The sequence below is a fragment of the Lepidochelys kempii genome, chromosome 25, assembly GCF_965140265.1.
Source record: "Lepidochelys kempii isolate rLepKem1 chromosome 25, rLepKem1.hap2, whole genome shotgun sequence".
Lineage (NCBI taxonomy): Eukaryota > Metazoa > Chordata > Testudines > Cheloniidae > Lepidochelys > Lepidochelys kempii.
The window spans coordinates 8,760,706-8,779,167 of NC_133280.1; the positions used below are offsets into that span (position 1 = coordinate 8,760,706).

At 54.0% G+C, this 18,462-nt stretch overlaps 1 protein-coding gene and 1 pseudogene across 1 annotated transcript; both read left to right on the forward strand.

The window, feature by feature from the left end:
* Window positions 1-493: 493 nt before the first annotated feature.
* LOC140903400 (uncharacterized) lies at window positions 494-7,547 on the forward strand. Its single transcript, XM_073324685.1, has 3 exons — window positions 494-3,121; window positions 3,920-5,355; window positions 7,491-7,547. The coding sequence occupies exons 1-3, from the start codon at window positions 3,058-3,060 to the stop codon at window positions 7,545-7,547; spliced, it is 1,557 nt and encodes a 518-aa protein (XP_073180786.1). The 5' UTR covers window positions 494-3,057.
* Window positions 7,548-10,715: 3,168 nt separating this feature from the next.
* On the forward strand, window positions 10,716-11,810 carry LOC140903415 (relaxin-3 receptor 1-like; annotated as a pseudogene).
* Window positions 11,811-18,462: the final 6,652 nt, after the last annotated feature.

An 18,462-nucleotide genomic window follows, 5' to 3' on the forward strand; every position in this document is an offset into this window, starting at 1 on the left:
ACTCTCCCTCTGACCCGATTTTCAGACGCGCTGAGCACCCAAGTCAATGGGAGCTGCAGAGGCTCTGAAAATCAGCCCCCGTGGGGGGCGGGCGGGGCACCGTGGGGCAGGGGCTCCCTCCTCCTGCGGATTCCCTTGTAGCAGGGAGGAAACCTTGGCCTGGCTGCCCGCTCCACCAGTGCCCACATGGCTTTACGCCGTCCCCTTTGAAGCTAGCACAGAACTGGGCGGGGGGCAGGGCAAGGGGTAAGACTAATGCCATGGAGGGGCAAGCAGCAGGGAGAGGGATACCCGGGCAGGGCCAGATAAATGTGTCCAGGACCATACGTTTGTAGCTGGCTGAACAACAGAGCAGGGGCCTGGTAGCACTTCCTGGACGGTGGGGGCTGAGGGCCCATGGGTCCTTGGGCGTGGCAGACCCGTGGGACTGAAGGAGGAGAGGGCAGGTACGGGGTGGGGGGGCCCTGCGCAGTTCAGCCGGGCAGTGAGAATAAGGAGGCGTTGGCCTTTCCTTGCTGGAGATCTGGCTGCAAATCCCAGCGGAGGGTCATGGGCTGGGCAGGTGTGCGCCTCACAAATGCAACCACTGCTCAGCAGAGGTAGGGGCAGAAGGGGGAGTCGCAGGCCCACTGGCAGGCACTTCCCCTTCGGTCCTAGAGGGCGTCTGTTCAAGTCACCCCCATTCAACCAGCCCCGCTGCTGGCTGACTCCTCTCTGTGCCCCAGGGCAGGGCAGGGCAGGGCCAGGAGACAACCAGAAGATTCAGTCTCCAGGTCCCTTAGGTTTGGTCTTGTCGGCTGTGTCTACACTGCGATCAGCCACCTGCGGCTGGCCCGCGCCAGCTGACTTGGGCATGCAGGGCTCGGGCGAAGGGTGCAGACCCTTGGGCTGCATCCCGAGCTCTAGGACCTTCCCACCTCTGCTGGTAATGGCCGCGTCGACCCACCCTTAGAGACTCCACCACAAGTACTCTTGGGTCCAGTAGGACCCTACCTGGGGCCAGCTGATTACCCCATAAATGGCCCAGCATCCTGGAAAGCCCAATTCATGCTGTATTTATCCCCCGCATGGTGCACCCCGTCTGGGGCAGTCCCACGCCACCCCGCACACCCCTGCTCCAGCATCTTCTGCCACGTGCAGCCTCCACCTTGGTCCCCACCTGCCCTTTCAGCAGGACGGCCGCCCCAGCCTCCCCCGCAGGAGACCTTCCAAGGTTGGCAGACTAGCCCCGCCGCTGGTCTACGACCCTCAGCCCTCTCCCGCCTCCCGGCCCTGGTTCTCCAGCTCGGGAAGGGCAACAGACTTACCCCTGGGCCGCTTTGCTGTCCTCAGCCTCCCCCATGGCTTGTAAAGCGCCCCCCCATTCACACCTGTCTTCTGCTCATGATTAGCCCCAGCTGCCACCTTGCTCTTTAATCGGGTCCTCCTGGGTTGCTTATAGGGTGTGGCCCCCGCTGCACGTAAAGGGGCCAGTCACCCTGGGGCTAGGAGGGTCCGCAGGAGGGCGAAGATGAACAGTATGAGCAGAGGACAAACGTGGGGCCCAGGTATCCGTGTTGCCACTTGTCCAGCTGCAAGGGAGCGAAGCCTGGCGTCCCAGCCCCTTTCTACCCTGGATCACGATCGCGCTCCGCTGGCCAAGAAGGGATTCCTCCGCTCTCCTCTGGAGAAGCAGACGGAGCAGCCCAGAGGTGGGCGCGTTCCAGCAGCGGGCGAGGGAGTTCTGCCTGGGGAGGCTGCAGGGTGCTTTGGGAGCCTTTGCGTAGAGATGCTCTAGAAAAGCGATGCCGGGAAGTAGCACCATCCCCATTGCTCTGGGCGTTAGACGCACTCCCTCCCCAGGTAACCTCACCACCTGCTTCGGGGGGCAGCATCTCCTTCATTACATGCAGCACTGAGCAAGGGGCCCGCTGAATTAGGAGGAGCTTTTCCCTTCCCTTCTAGCACTAGGCCTGGGCCCTGGCTGGAGACAGACCTCAGCCTTGCTGGGCCAGTGCCTTGTTCCTCTGCATTCCCCAGGCGAGGCCCTGACCACAACGTGGGTGGGACCCAGGTGGCAGTGGTGTGAGGCGGGGCTGTGAGATGCCATGGCTATGGGGGGCTTTTACCCGTCGATGCCTGATTGATAGATGGAGTCTGCCACAGACACCCTGAGCTCCTGACTGGCATCGAGAGAGAAGAGTACGAGGCTGGTTCTCCCTGCTAGGGTGGGAACAAACAGGCCAGGAGAACATGGGGAGGAGAGGGAGAAAATGACTGACAGACAGGGAATCAGGGCTGGGCACTGTTATGAAAGAGAGGATTTACCCTGCTGTCCTTAGCTCACATTTCCCTTCTCTCCTGCCGGGGGGTAACCAGTTGGATTCCACTCTCCCCGCCCCACCCCAGAAGTGGCTGCATTTCAGTGGCTGCGTGTGGCAAGGGACAGACCCTGGAGCCCTGTGCTTGGGCAAACTTCCCTTATCAGCAAAGAGAATGTGCCAGAATGAAACCTGAGTAAGGACCCTTGGGATTTGGCCTTGAAGTCGCAGCAAAAGTTGAGCAGGGCAGTCACGGGACGGGAGTGGCAGAGAGAAGTTGGATCAGTGGGGAAGAAGGCGGAGCAGAGCTCCACCCAATCTGGTCCCGAGCCTCAAAGCGTCGTTAGGCTCCACTGAGATCAATGGCCGTTAGGAGCCGAAATCCCTTTGAGGGTCTAGGCTGCTATCCCTGAGCCGCATGCAGCGTTCCTGCCTGATTGCTGTACCCCGGGTGTGCACACTCCCAGTCGGGCAGCCCCCTGAGGTCTGCACTCCAGAGGAACGGCTCTGCTTGTTCACAGCCCAGCCTTGCTTTCGTCCTCAGCCTCCGTTGTCCCCAGGCATCAGTCTGCATCCCGAAATTAAATGGATGGAGGAGGAGCCAAGCAGAGCAGCTGACTCAGAGCCAGCACTGCCATAAGGGACGGCAAATCCAGCTTGGTGCCAAGCCCCCTCAGCGCCTCCCAGAGCCAAGGAGAGCTGTGGAGGCTCCAGGAACGCCCAGTGGGGCAGCGCGGTCCAGAGGATAGAGCACTGGATGGGGATTCAGGAGACCAGGGAGCTAGTACCAGCTCTGCTACTGCGCTGCTGTTTGACCTTGGGTGAGTCACTTCCCCTCTTGGTCTGTTGAGATTGTAAGCTCTTCCGGGGAGGGCTGCCTCTTCTTCTGTGTTTGTACAGCGCATGGCGCAGTGGGACCCTGATCTTGGTTGGGGGCTTCTTGGCACCAGCATAATAATGAGGAGCTCCCAGGGTCAGGTCCTTGTGCTCTGCTCTTATTCAGGTATAACTCCCCTAGAGTGCAATGGAAGTTTTGCCCGAGTAAGGACCGCAGGCCAACATCCCAAGCGGTGAGTTAATGCAGAGGGGCCGTGTCGAAGAAGCACTCCAGGCACGGCTTGCTCCCTTTTCAATGCACGTCACTGGCTAGTGGATGTATCCAGCCAGGGCTCTTTGTACAAAACTGCCAATAGCCGCTTCTCACACGCTTGGGCTTGGGGGATGGCTGATTAAAATGCACCAGAAACCAGAGCTGTAATTACTGCACTGGGTAAGAAGGGCTTGAGGATGAAAATTACAGCCTCGCCCAAGGACGCTTTGCCAGGCTTGGAAGAGGCTGCCAATCCCATTGGGCGGGGCGGAAATGAGCACCAATTTGCAAGTAACTGATTTTGTTCTGAGCTGCGGAAGCTTTGGGGGTTCATTCGTATTCCGGTTGCAGGGAGCGAGCTGGAGTGCGGCCCAGCGGGGACAGAGGAGTGGGGGGTGGGGACAGGGCAGGGGGTGAGATGGAGCCGCCTTTGAAGGGAAAGCTCATGAGGTATGTCTACACTACATCTTGGACATCGTACCAAAAGGACTGAAGGTAAAAAATCCATTACAATCTACACACCACACAGACTATGCTGACAGCTTGTGCCACACGCTCTCAAAGAAACTGCGGAATCACCTGATCAACATCCTCTACAGCAAACAGGGAAAGATTAAGAATGAGCTCTCAGAACTGGCTACTCTCATAAAAAACCAACCTTCCACACAAGCTTCCTCGTGGCTGGATTTTACTAAAACTAGACAAACCATTTACAACGCACACTTTGCTTCTCTACAAAAGAAAAAGGACACTAAACTTTCTAAACTACTACATGCTACAAGGGGCCACAGCAATGGTTCCCTCAACTCACCTAGCAATATTGTTAACCTATCCAACTATACTCTTAGCCCAGCAGAAGCAGCTGTTCTATCTCGGGGCCTCTCCTTCTGCCCCTCCACCCCCACGAACATGATACAGTTCTGTGGTGACCTAGAATCCTATTTTCGATGTCTCCGACTCAAGGAATATTTCCAAAATACCTCTGAACAGCATACTAATCCACAGAGGTCTCCCTACCAACACTACAGAAAGAGGGATTCTAGGTGGACTCCTCCTGAAGGTCAAGACAGCAGACTGGACTTCTACATAGAGTGCTTCCGCCAATGTGCACGGGCTGAAATTGTGGAAAAGCAGCATCACTTGCCCCATAACCTCAGCCGTGCGGAACACAATGCCATCCACAGCCTCAGAAACAACTCTGACATCATAATCAAAAAGGCTGACAAAGGAGGTGCTGTTGTCATCATGAATAGGTCGGAATATGAACAAGAGGCTGCTTGGCAGCTCTCCAACACGAGTTTCTACAAGCCATTACCCTCTGATCCCACTGAGAGTTACCAAAAGCAACTACAGCATTTGCTCAAGAAACTTCCTGAAAAAGCACAAGATCAAATCCGCACAGACACACCCCTGGAACCCCGACCTGGGATATTCTATCTTCTACCCAAGATCCATAAACCTGGAAATCCTGGGCGCCCCATCATCTCAGGCATTGGCACCCTGACAGCAGGATTGTCTGGCTATGTAGACTCCCTCCTCAGGCCCTACGCTACCAGCACTCCCAGCTACCTTCGAGACACCACTGACTTCCTGCGGAAACTTCAGTCCATCGGTGATCTTCCTGATAACACCATCCTGGCCACTATGGATGTAGAAGCCCTCTACACCAACATTCCACACAAAGATGGACTACAAGCCGTCAAGAACACTATCCCCGATACTGTCACGGCAAACCTGGTGGCTGAACTTTGTGACTTTGTGCTTACCCATAACTACTTCACATTTGGGGACAATGTATACCTTCAGATCAGCGGCACTGCTACGGGTACCCGCATGGCCCCACAGTATGCCAACATTTTTATGGCTGACTTAGAACAACGCTTCCTCAGCTCTCGTCCCCTAAAGCCCCTACTCTACTTGCGCTATATTGATGACATCTTCATCATCTGGACCCATGGAAAGGAAGCCCTTGAGGAATTCCACCATGATTTCAACAATTTCCATCCCACCACCAACTTCAGCCTGGTCCAGTCCACACAAGAGATCCACTTCCTGGACACTACAGTGCTAATAAACAATGGTCACATAAACACCACCCTATACCGGAAACCTACTGACCGCTATTCCTACCTGCATGCCTCCAGCTTTCACCCTGACCAACCACACGATCCATCATCTACAGCCAAGCTCTGCGATACAACCGCATTTGCTCCAACCCCTCAGACAGAGACAAACACCTACAAGATCTCTGTCAAGCTTTCTTACAACTACAATACCCACCTGCAGAAGTAAAGAAACAGATTGATAGAGCCAGAAGAGTTCCCAGAAGTTACCTACTACAGGACAGGCCTAACAAAGAAAATAACAGAACGCCACGAGCCGTCACCTTCAGCCCCCAACTAAAACCCCTCCAACGCATTATTAAGGATCTACAACCTATCCTAAAGGATGACCCAACACTCTCACAAATTTTGGGAGACAGGCCAGTCCTTGCCTACAGACAGCCCCGCAACCTGAAGCAAATACTCACCAACAATCACATACCACACAACAGAACCACTAACCCAGGAACTTATCCTTGCAACAAAGCCTGTTGCCAATTGTGCCCACATATCTATTCAGGGGACACCATCACAGGGCCTAATAACATCAGCCACACTATCAGAGGCTCGTTCACCTGCACATCCACCAATGTGATATATGCCATCATGTGCCAGCAATGCCCCTCTGCCATGTACATTGGTCAAACTGGACAGTCTCTACGTAAAAGAATAAATGGACACAAATCAGATGTCAAGAATTATAACATTCATAAACCAGTCGGAGAACACTTCAATCTCTCTGGTCACGCAATCACAGACATGAAGGTCGCTATCTTACAACAAAAAAACTTCAAATCCAGACTCCAGCGAGAAACTGGAATTGGAATTCATTTGCAAATTGGATACTATTAATTTAGGCTTAAATAGAGACTGGGAGTGGCTAAGTCATTATGCAAGGTAGCCTGTTTCCTCTTGTTTTTTCCTACCCCCCCCCCAGATGTTCTGGTTTAACTTGGATTTAAACTTGAAGAGTGGTCAGTTTGGATGAGCTATTACCAGCAGGAGAGTGAGTTTGTGTGTGTATGGGGGTGGGGGGGATGTGAGAAAACCTGGATTTGTGCAGGAAATAGCCCAACTTGATTGTCATGCACATTGTGTAAAGAGTTGTCACTTTGGATGGGCTATCACCAGCAGGAGAGTGAATTTGTGTGGGGGGGTGGAGGGTGAGAAAACCTGGATTTGTGCTGGAAATGGCCCACCTGATGATCACTTTAGATAAGCTATTACCAGCAGGACAGTGGGGTGGGAGGAGGTATTGGTTCATATTCTCTGTGTATATATAAAGTCTGCTGCAGTTTCCACGATATGCATCCGATGAAGTGAGCTGTAGCTCACGAAAGCTTATGCTCTAATAAATTGGTTAGTCTCTAAGGTGCCACAAGTACTCCTTTTCTTTTTGCGAATACAGACTAACACGGCTGTTACTCTGAAACTACAAACCTAAGTTGACCTATATTAGGTTGACTTACAGCCACCACAGTAATTACTGGTGGTGCATGTCCTTGGGTCGGTGGTGTGTGTCCTCACCTGGAGGGTGGTCTATCAGCTTTCCTGGCAGCTTCCTGCTGGGACCCCGTCTGCCCCACAGACTCCCGGCAGGTTGTTCCCTCCCCTTTGCTCCGTGTTCCCTGCCGGGAGTGGGGGGAAGCCACCCAGGGCTTCTTGGGCAGGGTGAGCTGCTGGGGCTTCTCACCCTGGCTCCCAGCCAGGAGCCGGGTCCAGCCACCCAGCTCTCCAGGGGACCCTGAGACAGCTGGGCTGTAGCTGCCTGGCTTACTTGTCAATTTCATGGCTCCTATCCTGAAATTGACAAGACAAGGTAAGAGACCCTGTGTGCGCACAGACAGGGCTTGGCCCTAACTACGCTGACATAAGCCTTACGCCTCTTCTGTCGGTGTAGTAGGGCACTTACACGGGTGGGAGGAAGGCTGTAGTGAAGACGCTGACATAATTAGGTGGACATAAGCTGCCTCCTGTCGACCTAACTGTACAATGTAGCCCAACACAGGCCATCTCAGTGACATCCTACAGGGCGCGGGAACGCACTCGGTGTGAGCGTGGCAGGAGGGAAGACTCTAGGGCTTAGCAGCATTTCCTTCCTAGCCGATCCATCGGTATCTCTTTACTCTCCTCACCGCTCCTGCTCTGGGGCAGCTGCCGGGGCAGGCTCACGATAACTGACACTCCTACCTTCTGAAGATGCCCAGATGCCTTTGGTGGCAGAAAGGAGCAAAGAATACTTGTGGGTGCCAAAGCACGTTTAGTGGGTGAGGATCTGGGGGGCTAAGGTGGGGGTGTTAAGCCCCCTTTACCCCTCCTGGAGTCGGGGCTGTGTTGGAATCTGCACTGAGAGTTAGGCAGCAATGGGAGCTGTGCTAATTTACAATGCTCCCACGTGAGGTGCTCAAAGCCTGGAGTTGCTGAGATGCCCCATAGCAGGTCTAGGCTTTGCGGGGCTCCTTCTGCCCCCTCCCACCCTCCGTATGCCAGGGAAGCCTCCAAAGACAGCCTGGGGCTGTCTTGCTCAGTTCCTATGCTGGAAGCATTCTCTCCAGGAGGGATCTGGAGTTTTTAGAGCCCCTTTACATCACTCCGGCCCCTTTCCCCGGTGCAAAGGGGACGCTACGGGGGTGAGAATCTCAACCGTAATTCTCACTTTCATCCTTCCCCGCTAGGAAATTAGTCATGAATTTCTTCTCCACACACCACCTACTCTGCAGTCCTTTTGCGAACAGGGCCTTGCAAACATGTCCGGTTGGAAATTTGTACCATTAGGGTACGTCTACACTGCAGAAAGAGGTGAGCTTCTAACTGGGGCTAGCTACCTCGGGGCAAAACAGCCGTGGAGACAAGGCTGAAGCCTGGAGCCCCCCAAAGCCCCGGTCCATCCTATGAACAGGATGGCTCTGAAAATATAAGCCCAAACATTGGTGGAGCTGGGCCCACCTTCCTGAATATTGGTGGAGCATGGGCACCATAAGCTCATATCTCACCGCCTACATCCACAACCTCCCTTGGGAGCCTGGTCCAGAGCTTAACTCCCCTGAGAGTTGGAAAGTTTTTCCCTAGTATCTAACCTAAATCTCCATGGCTGCAGATTAAGTCAACTACATCATCCTGCTTCCAGTGCTCAAGGAGAACAATTGATCACTGTCCTCTTCAGAACAGCCCAGTTCACTGTCATGTTGGCTAGGAATCAAACCCAGATGAGCGGCTTGGGGGCTCGCTCCGGTCACCGCTATGCTCGTGACATGCCTCTAACGCTCACGGGAAGTGCTTCTGACAAAGGTGTAATTTAAGATTAAATAGCAAGCAGTCAGCCTCTCCAGCCAGAAGCTGGCAGGTGAAATTAGGAGGGCAAGAGGGGAAATTGAATGTGGTTTTCAATCTGACTGGCAGAGGATTTAAAGTGCAGGGAGAGCAGTGGTTACCCACTAAGTGGGTCTCTCCTCTGGAGATGGTGGGTTTTTTCAGAGGATTAAATTGGGTCAAAAAGCATTTCACGATTTCTGTATCCAGTTCTGACTCCTAATGCCACCACCAGGGAATGCTGGAAATGAAGATCTGGACCCCTGGAAATTCAGCCTGGTGAACTGAAATGCCTCCCCCAGCGCTCGCTTCCATGGGTTGTTTGAAGACGACACTGGCTGATCGGTAGGGTAGAAGAGATCAAACTGCAGGGGCCCGATTCTTCCCCTATTGGTGTAAATCAGGAATAAGTCGAGTGAGCGTGGAAGGAACACCGGGCCAGATTCTCCGCTGCCCTGCAACTCGAATTATCACCAGAGCAAAGTGGGTGTGAAACGTGACCTGCCTGTCATACACAACTGTGTAGATTTGCTGTATTCTGGTAATCAGCTGCCAACATTTCATGCCAGGGAGGGCTGCATTGCAATGACAGGTGGTGTAGTTCCCCACCACAAGCTTTGGGATACTATAGCGGGAACAGATAAAAACTGGAGTGGAATGGAAGGCCTCTCTTACTTAGACTGTAGGGACCACCTTTTTGTTCTGTGTTTGTACAGCGCCTAGCGCAACAGAGTGCTGGGCCATGACTGGGGCTCCTACGTGCTATGACAATACAAACAACAACTTACAGTGGAGGCGTGGCTGAGGTGCTGGCAAACCTGTATTAACAGAGTAATAGACACAGGCAGCTGGAGGGCTGCGTTGCACACGGCTCGTCTGCACTGAAACAGGTTCATGCTGCTGAGGCCACCTCCTCTCCTGTCCCCCACCCCACCCCACCCTCCGATTGTCTCTCTCACCCACCTATTGCACCCTTGCCATTGCCCTAGGACTCCAGGCCCTGCGTGAGACGAGCCAGGGGTTAGGGCTGAGCCAGCCTACTGCTCGGGAGACACAAGTTTGAGCCCCTGCTTTGCCGCAGATGTCCTGTGTGTCCTTGGGTGCATCCCCTAATCTCCCAGTCCCCCTGCTGTACAATGGGGATCACAGCACTGCCCTTGGGAGGATAAATGCATTGACGATGGGGAGGAGCTCAGATATGGTGGTGATGGGGGGCCAGATACCTACCACAGCTAGTCAGATTATTAGCAGGTATACTTCAGTAGCACCTAGAGGTGGTATGGACCCTGGGGCACTAGGCGCTGCCCAGACACACCGTGAGAGACCGTCCCTGCCCCAAGGAGCTCACGGTCTAAATAAACAAAGGGCGGGAGGGGAAGCCGTTTGTCCAAGGTCACCCAGCAGCTCAGTTCCCGGCTCTGTGCCTCAGTTTCCCCTGTTTCAAGCAAGGTGTGTCATTTGACTACACGTCTGGATGGTGTCGAACGCAATGAGACGCTGACGCCAAGTCAGGGGGTCTGGGCGCTGCTGTAGTGTAAAGAAGAAATAATCATCCCACGAGGGACGTTGGTAAAAGTCACCTTAATATTACTCCTGCTCTCCTTGCACAGTGTGTGCTGCACTGGCCACACACTGCGATTCCTCTCTCCTCTCGCCCCCTTTCCTTGTCGGAGCCGCTCCGGCACACTGTCCTCTCCTGCTGTTTCCCTGCCAAGTGCAGGAGAGGAAAGAATTAGCTGGGGGAGCAGGCAGCAGGTTTGCGTGGCAGGGAGGGGGGCTCTGCGTGGGCTGATCAAAACGGAGCGGTGCCGCGAGATCGGATCAGAAACTTGATGGAAGCAGCAAAAAGCAGAGCCCAGTGCGAGCCGTGGCTCTGAACGGGAAGGCGAGGAGAGGCCAGGAGCAAGCACCAGCATGTCTGAGCACAGCTGCTGCAGCACGGATGAGAAACTCCTGGCAGGAGGCAACAGGAATATCTCCAATCACAGCCTGGTGGACCTGGTCTCCTTCCTGCCTTTGGACGGCACCAAAGCCACCCGGATCGCTATCGCTATTGTCTACTCCACCGTCTGCACCTTGGGGGTGCTGGGCAACCTGCTGGTGTTCTTCCTCCTGGGCTCCAGGCACCGCCGGAGAATGTCCAGCATGACTTTCTTTGTGCTCAACCTGGCGGTGACCGACTTCCAGTTTGTCCTGACCTTGCCCTTCTGGGTGGTGGACACGGCCCTGGATTTCAGCTGGCCCTTTGGCAAGGTCATGTGCAAGCTGATCTCCTCGGTCTCGGCCATGAATATGTACGCCAGCATTTTATTCCTCACTGCCATGAGCGTGGCCCGCTACTGCTCTGTGGTGTCGTCCCCGAAGGCCAACCAGGGCTCCTCCTCCAGGTGCCTCGCTAAGGTGGCCAATGCCATCATCTGGCTCTTTGCCGCCATAGCCACCTTGCCACACGCCATCTTCTCCACCACCCATAGGGTCTCCGGGGATGAGCTCTGCCTGGTCAAGTTCCTGGAGTTGAAAGACATCAACCCCCAGTTCCTGCTGGGCTTGTACCAGACCCAGAAGGTCCTGCTGGGCTTTGTCATCCCCTAGGCCATCATCTCAGCATGCTACGTCCTCCTCCTCCAGTTCCTGAGCAGGATGAGGATGAGCAGCAGCAACCCCAAGACAAGGTCCCGGGTCACCAAGTCGGTCACCATCGTGGTGCTCTCCTTCTTCATCTGCTGACTCCCCAACCAAGCTCTGACGGCCTGGGGCATCTTCATCAAATTCAACCTGGTGCCCTTCACTGAATCCTTCTACTACACCCAGGAGTACATCTTCCCCGTCACCGTGTGCCTGGCTCACACCAACAGCTGCCTCAACCCCATCCTCTACTGCCTGGTGAGAAGGGAGTTCCGAGAGGCGCTGACGGGACTCTTGCTCAAGGTAACCCCTTCCTTCAGAAAACGTGCCAGCAAAGCCCTGCCAGCAGAGTGAGAACTGCCTGAGCCTCTGTCCTGTGCGTGAAGCTCCGCTCATCTCAATTTAGAGGTGTCATGGCTGAGGCACCAGATTAGGACCCAGGACAACTGGGGTCTCTCCCTGACTCTGTGCCTCCGTCTCCCCTCCCACCTTTTGTCCGTCTTGTCTATTTAGATTGCGAGCTCTCCGGGGCAGGGACTGTCTCCTGCTTTGTGTATGTACAGCGCCTAGCACAAAGGGGCTGCAATCACTACATGCTATCCGGATACATTTGGGGCAGTAGCGTCTGTTCATTCAGCCCCCTGCACTATGGGGAGCTGACTGGAGTCTTTGGGGGCCCCTGGAATACAAATAATGACACTAAAGGGGGAGCTGTGTATGTGTGGGGGGATCTAGTAATTTTTTTAAATGTATGTGGGATCCAAGGGTTTAGGGGACAAAAATCCCTGGAGATCAGGTCTAGGCAGGGATTTTCCAAGCTGTCTAAGGGCTTTGGACGCCCGATTCCCATTCAAATGAATGGGAATCGAGTGTCTCAATCCCCTCTGGCACACTGAAAGTCACAGACTTACAGGTTAAAGAGAAGAGTTCCTAAGGCAGGGCGTGGGGAGGAGGGCGAGCGGGGAGCCCCTCTGTACTGTTCTTCCTTTAAAGTCTTGCTTTGATGCCCCAAGCGAAGAAGGATTTCAGCACTCCGGACAGCTCCTCAAGGAGCCTTGGGAAACCCCCAGCTGAGACAAGAAACCCAAGACAGAATGGTCCTGTGGACATGAATTTGTGTTTTGGTGACGGCTGCTCTGTCCGATTCTCCCCTGCCTGGGGGAACGAGACCGGGGCAGCGCCCAAGAGCAGAGCCGGAGCTGGGCACCCAGCCGTCCCTGCTCCGGATTGTGACACAAGTGCTTCGGGAGGTGGCGGTTCTGGGGACAAAGGGCCCTTTGTGCCACGCAAAGAAGGGGATGTGCCGGTGCGGGGGATCTGTTCCAGTGTTTCGATTGCTGCCCCTGCGACAAAGCCCAAGTGGCGTGCGAAAGGCTAATGGTGAAGTCATTAAAGAGGCCGGGTGTCTCGGCCCACAACTGGGGAAAGCGATACCACTTCTGTAATGCTGCTTGGCTGCGAGAGAGAGCGTGTTGGTGAGTGAAAACAAGTCACTGTGTGCGAGAGAGCACGCACACACTGATCCTACCGACTGCCTGGCAGAGACGAGAAGTCCTGTTCCCATGAGCCCTAAGCCCCTTTTCTCCCTTCCCCACGCAGAGACGACCTCAAAATAAACAGCAGGCTCTGGCTTAATGCAGTGGGGGAGCAGGGAGTTGAAATCTGGTTCTTTGATCAGCCCCCGGGGGCGGGCAGGGCTTGTGAACAGTAAGGTTAAGTCTCAAGCCCTGTTTTAGCAATCACAAACCCAAGGGAGCAGGAGAGGATGGAGTCTTGATTGCTCATTTCAAGTCAGGTTTAATTGCAAGTGTGTGAATTAGAAGATGAGGAAAACAGAACAACATGCCTCTTCTAGCTGTTCCGGGGGGCTGGCTTGGGGCAGCAGGGACTCCTGCATGCCTGTGCCCGTATATCCCGTCATCAGGTATGCAGGCAAGGCAGTTGTGTAAAAGGCCCTCATTGGCATGTGTGACGAAGTGGGACTGTTCTTAATGTTTCCTCTAAATAGTGCGGCGGTGCCTCAGTTTCCCCTATGCAGTTCTAGGGGGTGGGATAAGTGTGTGTGATCATTGCAGAGCCCTAGAAGGCAGGTGTGTGCAGGGGTCTGGACACAGAGGGTGGCCGACACCCTGTTTCCTGGCAACTGATGGCCTGGGCCCTTCCCCCCTGCAAGGTGAGAGCTAAAGGGTTGGAGAACAAAGGAATCCGGTGACCTCCTGGCCCGGGAAAGGAACAAAGCCCAGAGGAGGAGGGGCTGGAGGGAGTTTCAGTTTGGGGCTGGCTGGAGACATGGAGTGAAGGGCAGACGTGGTTGTCTGGTTCACTGCCCCCCAAAATGGATCCAGCTGAGGGGTCCGGTTCTCTGCACCTACAAGCTCTGTATTAGACCATGTTCCTGTCGTCTAATAAACCTCTGTTTTACTGACTGCAGAGTTGGGGGGCAGGACCCTCTGGCTTCCCCAGGATCCCCGCCTGAGTGGACTCGCTGTGGGAAGTGCACGGAGGGGCAGAGGATGCTGAATGCTCCGAGGTCAGACCCAGGAAGGTGGAAGCTGTGTGAGCTGGGTGTCCTGCAGACAGGCTGCTCACAGAAAGGAGACTGCCCCAGAGTCCTGCCTGGCTTCATGGGGAGCAGTTCCAGAGGAAAACAGGCTTGAGCTCCAAAGGTCCATTGCCCAAGCAGGCGTTGTGCGGCGTGCCCTGCATGAGTGGCTCTGGCACATGCAGGCTTGGATGCCAGGCAATGCCAGCCCTTTGGGAACGTCCTAAATCTTTGTTTCTTCCAAACACCAAGAGCAGGCAGCCAGGGTCATGTGTGTTATGGGGCAGGAGCGAGCTGCACCAGGGATCTCTCTCTCCATGGGCACTTTGTCCTACTCCTGCACTCCTCTCTGAGGGGAACCCCACCGTACATGCCACATTTGACCTGACCACCAGGTTACAGCACCCCACTGCTTCCCAACTGTATTACCTGCAGCCTGGCCGGCTGGGGTTGGTCCCTGCTCTAAAATCCCCCTTGGGAGCTGTGACAGCTGCTAAACGCAGCGAGAGAGAACAGCTTGTTCCAAGCAGAGCTGGGTTTATCTAGCCCTAGGAACATCACACACAGAGAGAAAAGGGCTAAAATAACGAGACCCCAAATGCGTCTTATCTCTTCTCATTCTTGTACTCTCCTTGCCCACTTGTCCCAGCCACCCTTTCTGAGTCTGAGGCTCAGCCGACATCTCTCTGAGTAAGTGTCGGACTCTGAGTTCAGAGGCTGTCCTCGATCCAGTTCACAGCTCCTTGATCTTCCTGAGACCCTGAACCTGCTCCAAACTGGAGCAGGGGAAGGGTGGGAGGGTCAGGTTAGACTTCAAAGCAGTAGGCTCTCTGCTTTGTCCTTTAATTACTGGTGAGTGGTTAGCTATTGGAAGTATTGGTCTACTCCTCCTGTCTACAGCCCCTGACCTGGGGTACTACAGGATTAGCCAGAAATACAATACCCATCAAACCTGCAGAGAAATGTATACAACGTTCATAAAAACTAATATGGACACTTCCCACGCCCTGCGCACCATGTTATACGCTCCTAGGAGTCTCTTACATCTCTAGCAGCGAGATCGATTGGGTTGGAGGCACAGCTGAGCTTTACGCAGCTGGGGTCCTTGGGAGGAGCCCCTAAGAGCCACAAAGTCACTGCACCACAAAGTCTACACAGTGTTGTGGACCCCACTGATATTTTCACGATCTCTACCGTTTTCCTTACAGCCCCAGCTGCTGGAATGAAGCAATTGCAGGAGAAACTCAGCTCCCAGGGGGGAAAGTAAGTTTCAAGCCCTCACAGTTGCAGAGAAAAGCTTGACAACGTGAAGCCAGGGTACCCGAAAGGCTCAAAAGCCAGAAGGGAGATAAAAAGAACCCAACATTTATTGTTCTAAATCCATCACTCAATAATCTCATGGAGTTCTGAAGGTCGGGGCAGGGCCACAATGTCCTTGGGTTACGCTGTTTTGCACCATGTCACTGCCACGTCTCCAGCCAGCAGCAGCACGGGGTAGCACCCCTGTGGCAAACACTGCATGTCAGCCTGGCTGGGCCCAGCAGACCTGAGGGCCATGACCAACACCACATGCTTCCAAGGACGTGGCAAGAAAACCCAGAGGTGGGACAACCTGCCCCGGGAACCCTTCCCCACCCCCGCTGATCGCTCTTTGTGACCCCATTCAGCACAATGGGCTGAATCCAGGCCTGGGAATTTCAAGGGGGTTTCACCCAGACCTCTGCTCCCTGGCATGCCATCATGTTCTACCTCCTCCCGGCTTCTCGGAGGGTGAAGGAGCTGTCTCAGTCTCTCTTGCTCCAATCTGCCTTATGCACACCCAGCAGTCTGAGGAGGAGCCCTGTGTCTGGTGCGAGACCGTGGTCCCAATGCTCCTGGCAGCGGAGCTGAGCTGGCATAGCTGAGTGTCAGGCCCCCAGCTATGTCCAGTTACAGCCTAGACACAGTCAACATTTCTGCCGAGAGAGCTCAGCACCCATTGTTTGCCGGGGCAGCTGCTAGGCACTGAGCAGTTAGGAAATCCGACCGTTTCATCTAGGTGCCTAAGTGGAAGCCGTGAGGTTTTGAAAATCCATCTCTTAGGCCCTTGGCATAACCCCCCAAGCAAAACCTGGGCCCAGAGCTTTCGCTGGTGTCATTCGCTGTAGCTCCAGCCGTCAGCACCAGCTGAGAATCTGGCCCAGGGTTTGTAACGGGAACGGTGACAGAAGCATGGTCCAGCAGTGAAAGCACAGGACAGGGGGGCAGGAGAGCTTGACTCTGGTCCTGACTCTACCACAGTCTCACTGGGTGGCCTGGGGCAAGTCCCATCCCCGCTCTGTGCCTCAGTTTCCCCTCCATAAAAGGGGGATCATGAGAGTGACCCAGTGCGTGGGTTAGGCGTAATTGCGGTTGCAAAGCCCTGTGACTATGAGCCTGTGGGGTGGTCTCAGACTCCACTCCGTCCCCTTTAATCTCTTGTCAGACATACAGCGTCAAGCATGGCAAGCCCGGAGACGCTGGGGGCTGTGCTGTCCAGTGCAGCTCCCTTATCAAGGATTGGAAGCCGATAGGCGCCCCTGCGGGAGGGCAGGAGTGCTGGAGAGGCTGGCGGCTGAGAATTAATCAAGGCACGCAACAGAAATCACAAGCAGCTTTGACAGCAGAAGCCCTTGTCTGCTCGTGGATCAGGAGAGCCGCAACCTTTTGGATAAATGTAAAACCCAAATGTCAGCGCCCTGATTCTAATGAAGTATTTTATTGCTCGTCTCCGATCCCACCTGGGAACGTGACGTGTCACCCTTTGATGCGATCCCCACACGAATGCATGGCTGGAGAAGCATCTGCCTCGCCTCCCTTTTGCTGTGGCCACAAATGGAGCCGATGGATATCTACACACACACACATGGCTTTGCTCTGCTCGGTTCACGAGGCTGCTGCGGGCAGCTGGGAAAACACCATCAAAGCCCTCGGTGGTTTAAGCGAGACTAAGAAACAGCATCGGCGATCAGCCAAATCACCTCGAACGTGACACTTCCCTGCAGCTCGGGAGCCGGGAAATTCTAAGCTGGAGATTAAAGTGATTGACTTGCTGTTTCCTTTGCTCCAGGGGTCAGATCTCTCTGCCCCAGGCAGTAGATGCCATAAGGGGAGGGCCTGAAGGGGTGGGCTGGGGGGAAAAGGATGAAGAAGAGGTTAAGGATCAAGCTGCAGCCCCAGAGCTTGGGAGAGGGTGGGAGCGACAGCTCAGTGGTTTGAGCATTGGCCTGCTAAACCCAGGATTGTGAGTTCAATCCCTGAGGGGGCCATGTAGGGATTGGTCCTGCTTTGAGCAGGAGGTTGGACTAGATGACCTCCTGTCAAGGTTCCTCCCCCACTCTGAACTCTAGGGTACAGATGTGGGGACCTGCATGAAAAACCTCCTAAGCTTATCTTTACCAGCTTAGGTCAAAACTTCCCCAAGGTACAAAATATTCCATCCGTCGTCCTTGGATTGGCCGCTACCACCACCAAACTAATACTGGTTACTGGGGAAGAGCTGTTTGGACGCGTCTTTCCCCCCAAAATACTTCCCAAAACCTTGCACCTCACTTCCTGGACAAGGTTTGGTAAAAAGCCTCACCAATTTGCCTAGGTGACTACAGACCCAAACCCTTGTATCTGAGAACAATGAAAAAGCATTCAGTTTCTTACAAGAAGACTTTTAATAAAAATAGAAGTAAATAGAAATGAAGAAATCCCCCCTGTAAAATCAGGATGGTAGATATCTTACAGGGTAATTAGATTAAAAAAACATAGAGAACCCCTCTAGGCAAAACCTGAAGTTACAAAAAAGATACACAGACAGAAATAGTTATTCTATTCAGCACAATTCTTTTCTCAGCCATTTAAAGAAATCATAATCTAACACATACCTAGCTAGATTACTTACTAAAAGTTCTAAGACTCCATTCCTGGTCTATCCCCGGCAAAGACCAGCATATAGACAGACACAGACCCTTTGTTTCTCTCCCTCCTCCCAGCTTTTGAAAGTATCTTGTCTCCTCATTGGTCATTTTGGTCAGGTGCCAGCGAGGTTACCTTTAGCTTCTTAACCCTTTACAGGTGAGAGGAGCTTTCCCCTGGCCAGGAGGGATTTCAAAGGGGTTTACCCTTCCCTTTATTTTTATGACACCTCCTGAGGTCCCTTCAAACCCTGAGATTCTATGATTCCTGTCTCAGTCCCCGAGGTGTAAATTGGGAGCAGTGCTGGACTTGTATCCAGTGAGAAGAGAACCAGACCCTTCACTTTGCTGTCACTGGCAAGTTAAGGTGTTGAGTGCAGCTGGGGGGCCAGACTGGCCTCGCCTGGGATTGAGCCCTAAATGCTTGATCCTGGTCCCAGTCTAGCAGAGGGCTGAAGTATGCGCTTCCCTCCCAGCCCGTGTGTGGTACTACTGTCCGAGAGGGCTTTATATGTGCTTGAAGTTAAACACCTGCTTAAGTGCAATGCTGGGCCATAGAACCATAGGGTCA

Excerpts from the sequence above, each read along its gene's own strand:
- LOC140903400 (XM_073324685.1), top strand. The coding sequence starts at position 3,058 with ATGGGGATTCAGGAGACCAGGGAGCTAGTACCAGCTCTGCTACTGCGC. Across the intron at positions 3,122-3,919 it reads GCGCTGCTGTTTGACCTTGG|ACTATGCTGACAGCTTGTGC; the intron begins GTGAGTCACTTC and ends CACACCACACAG. Across the intron at positions 5,356-7,490 it reads TCTGGACCCATGGAAAGGAA|CCCAACACAGGCCATCTCAG; the intron begins GCCCTTGAGGAA and ends TGTACAATGTAG.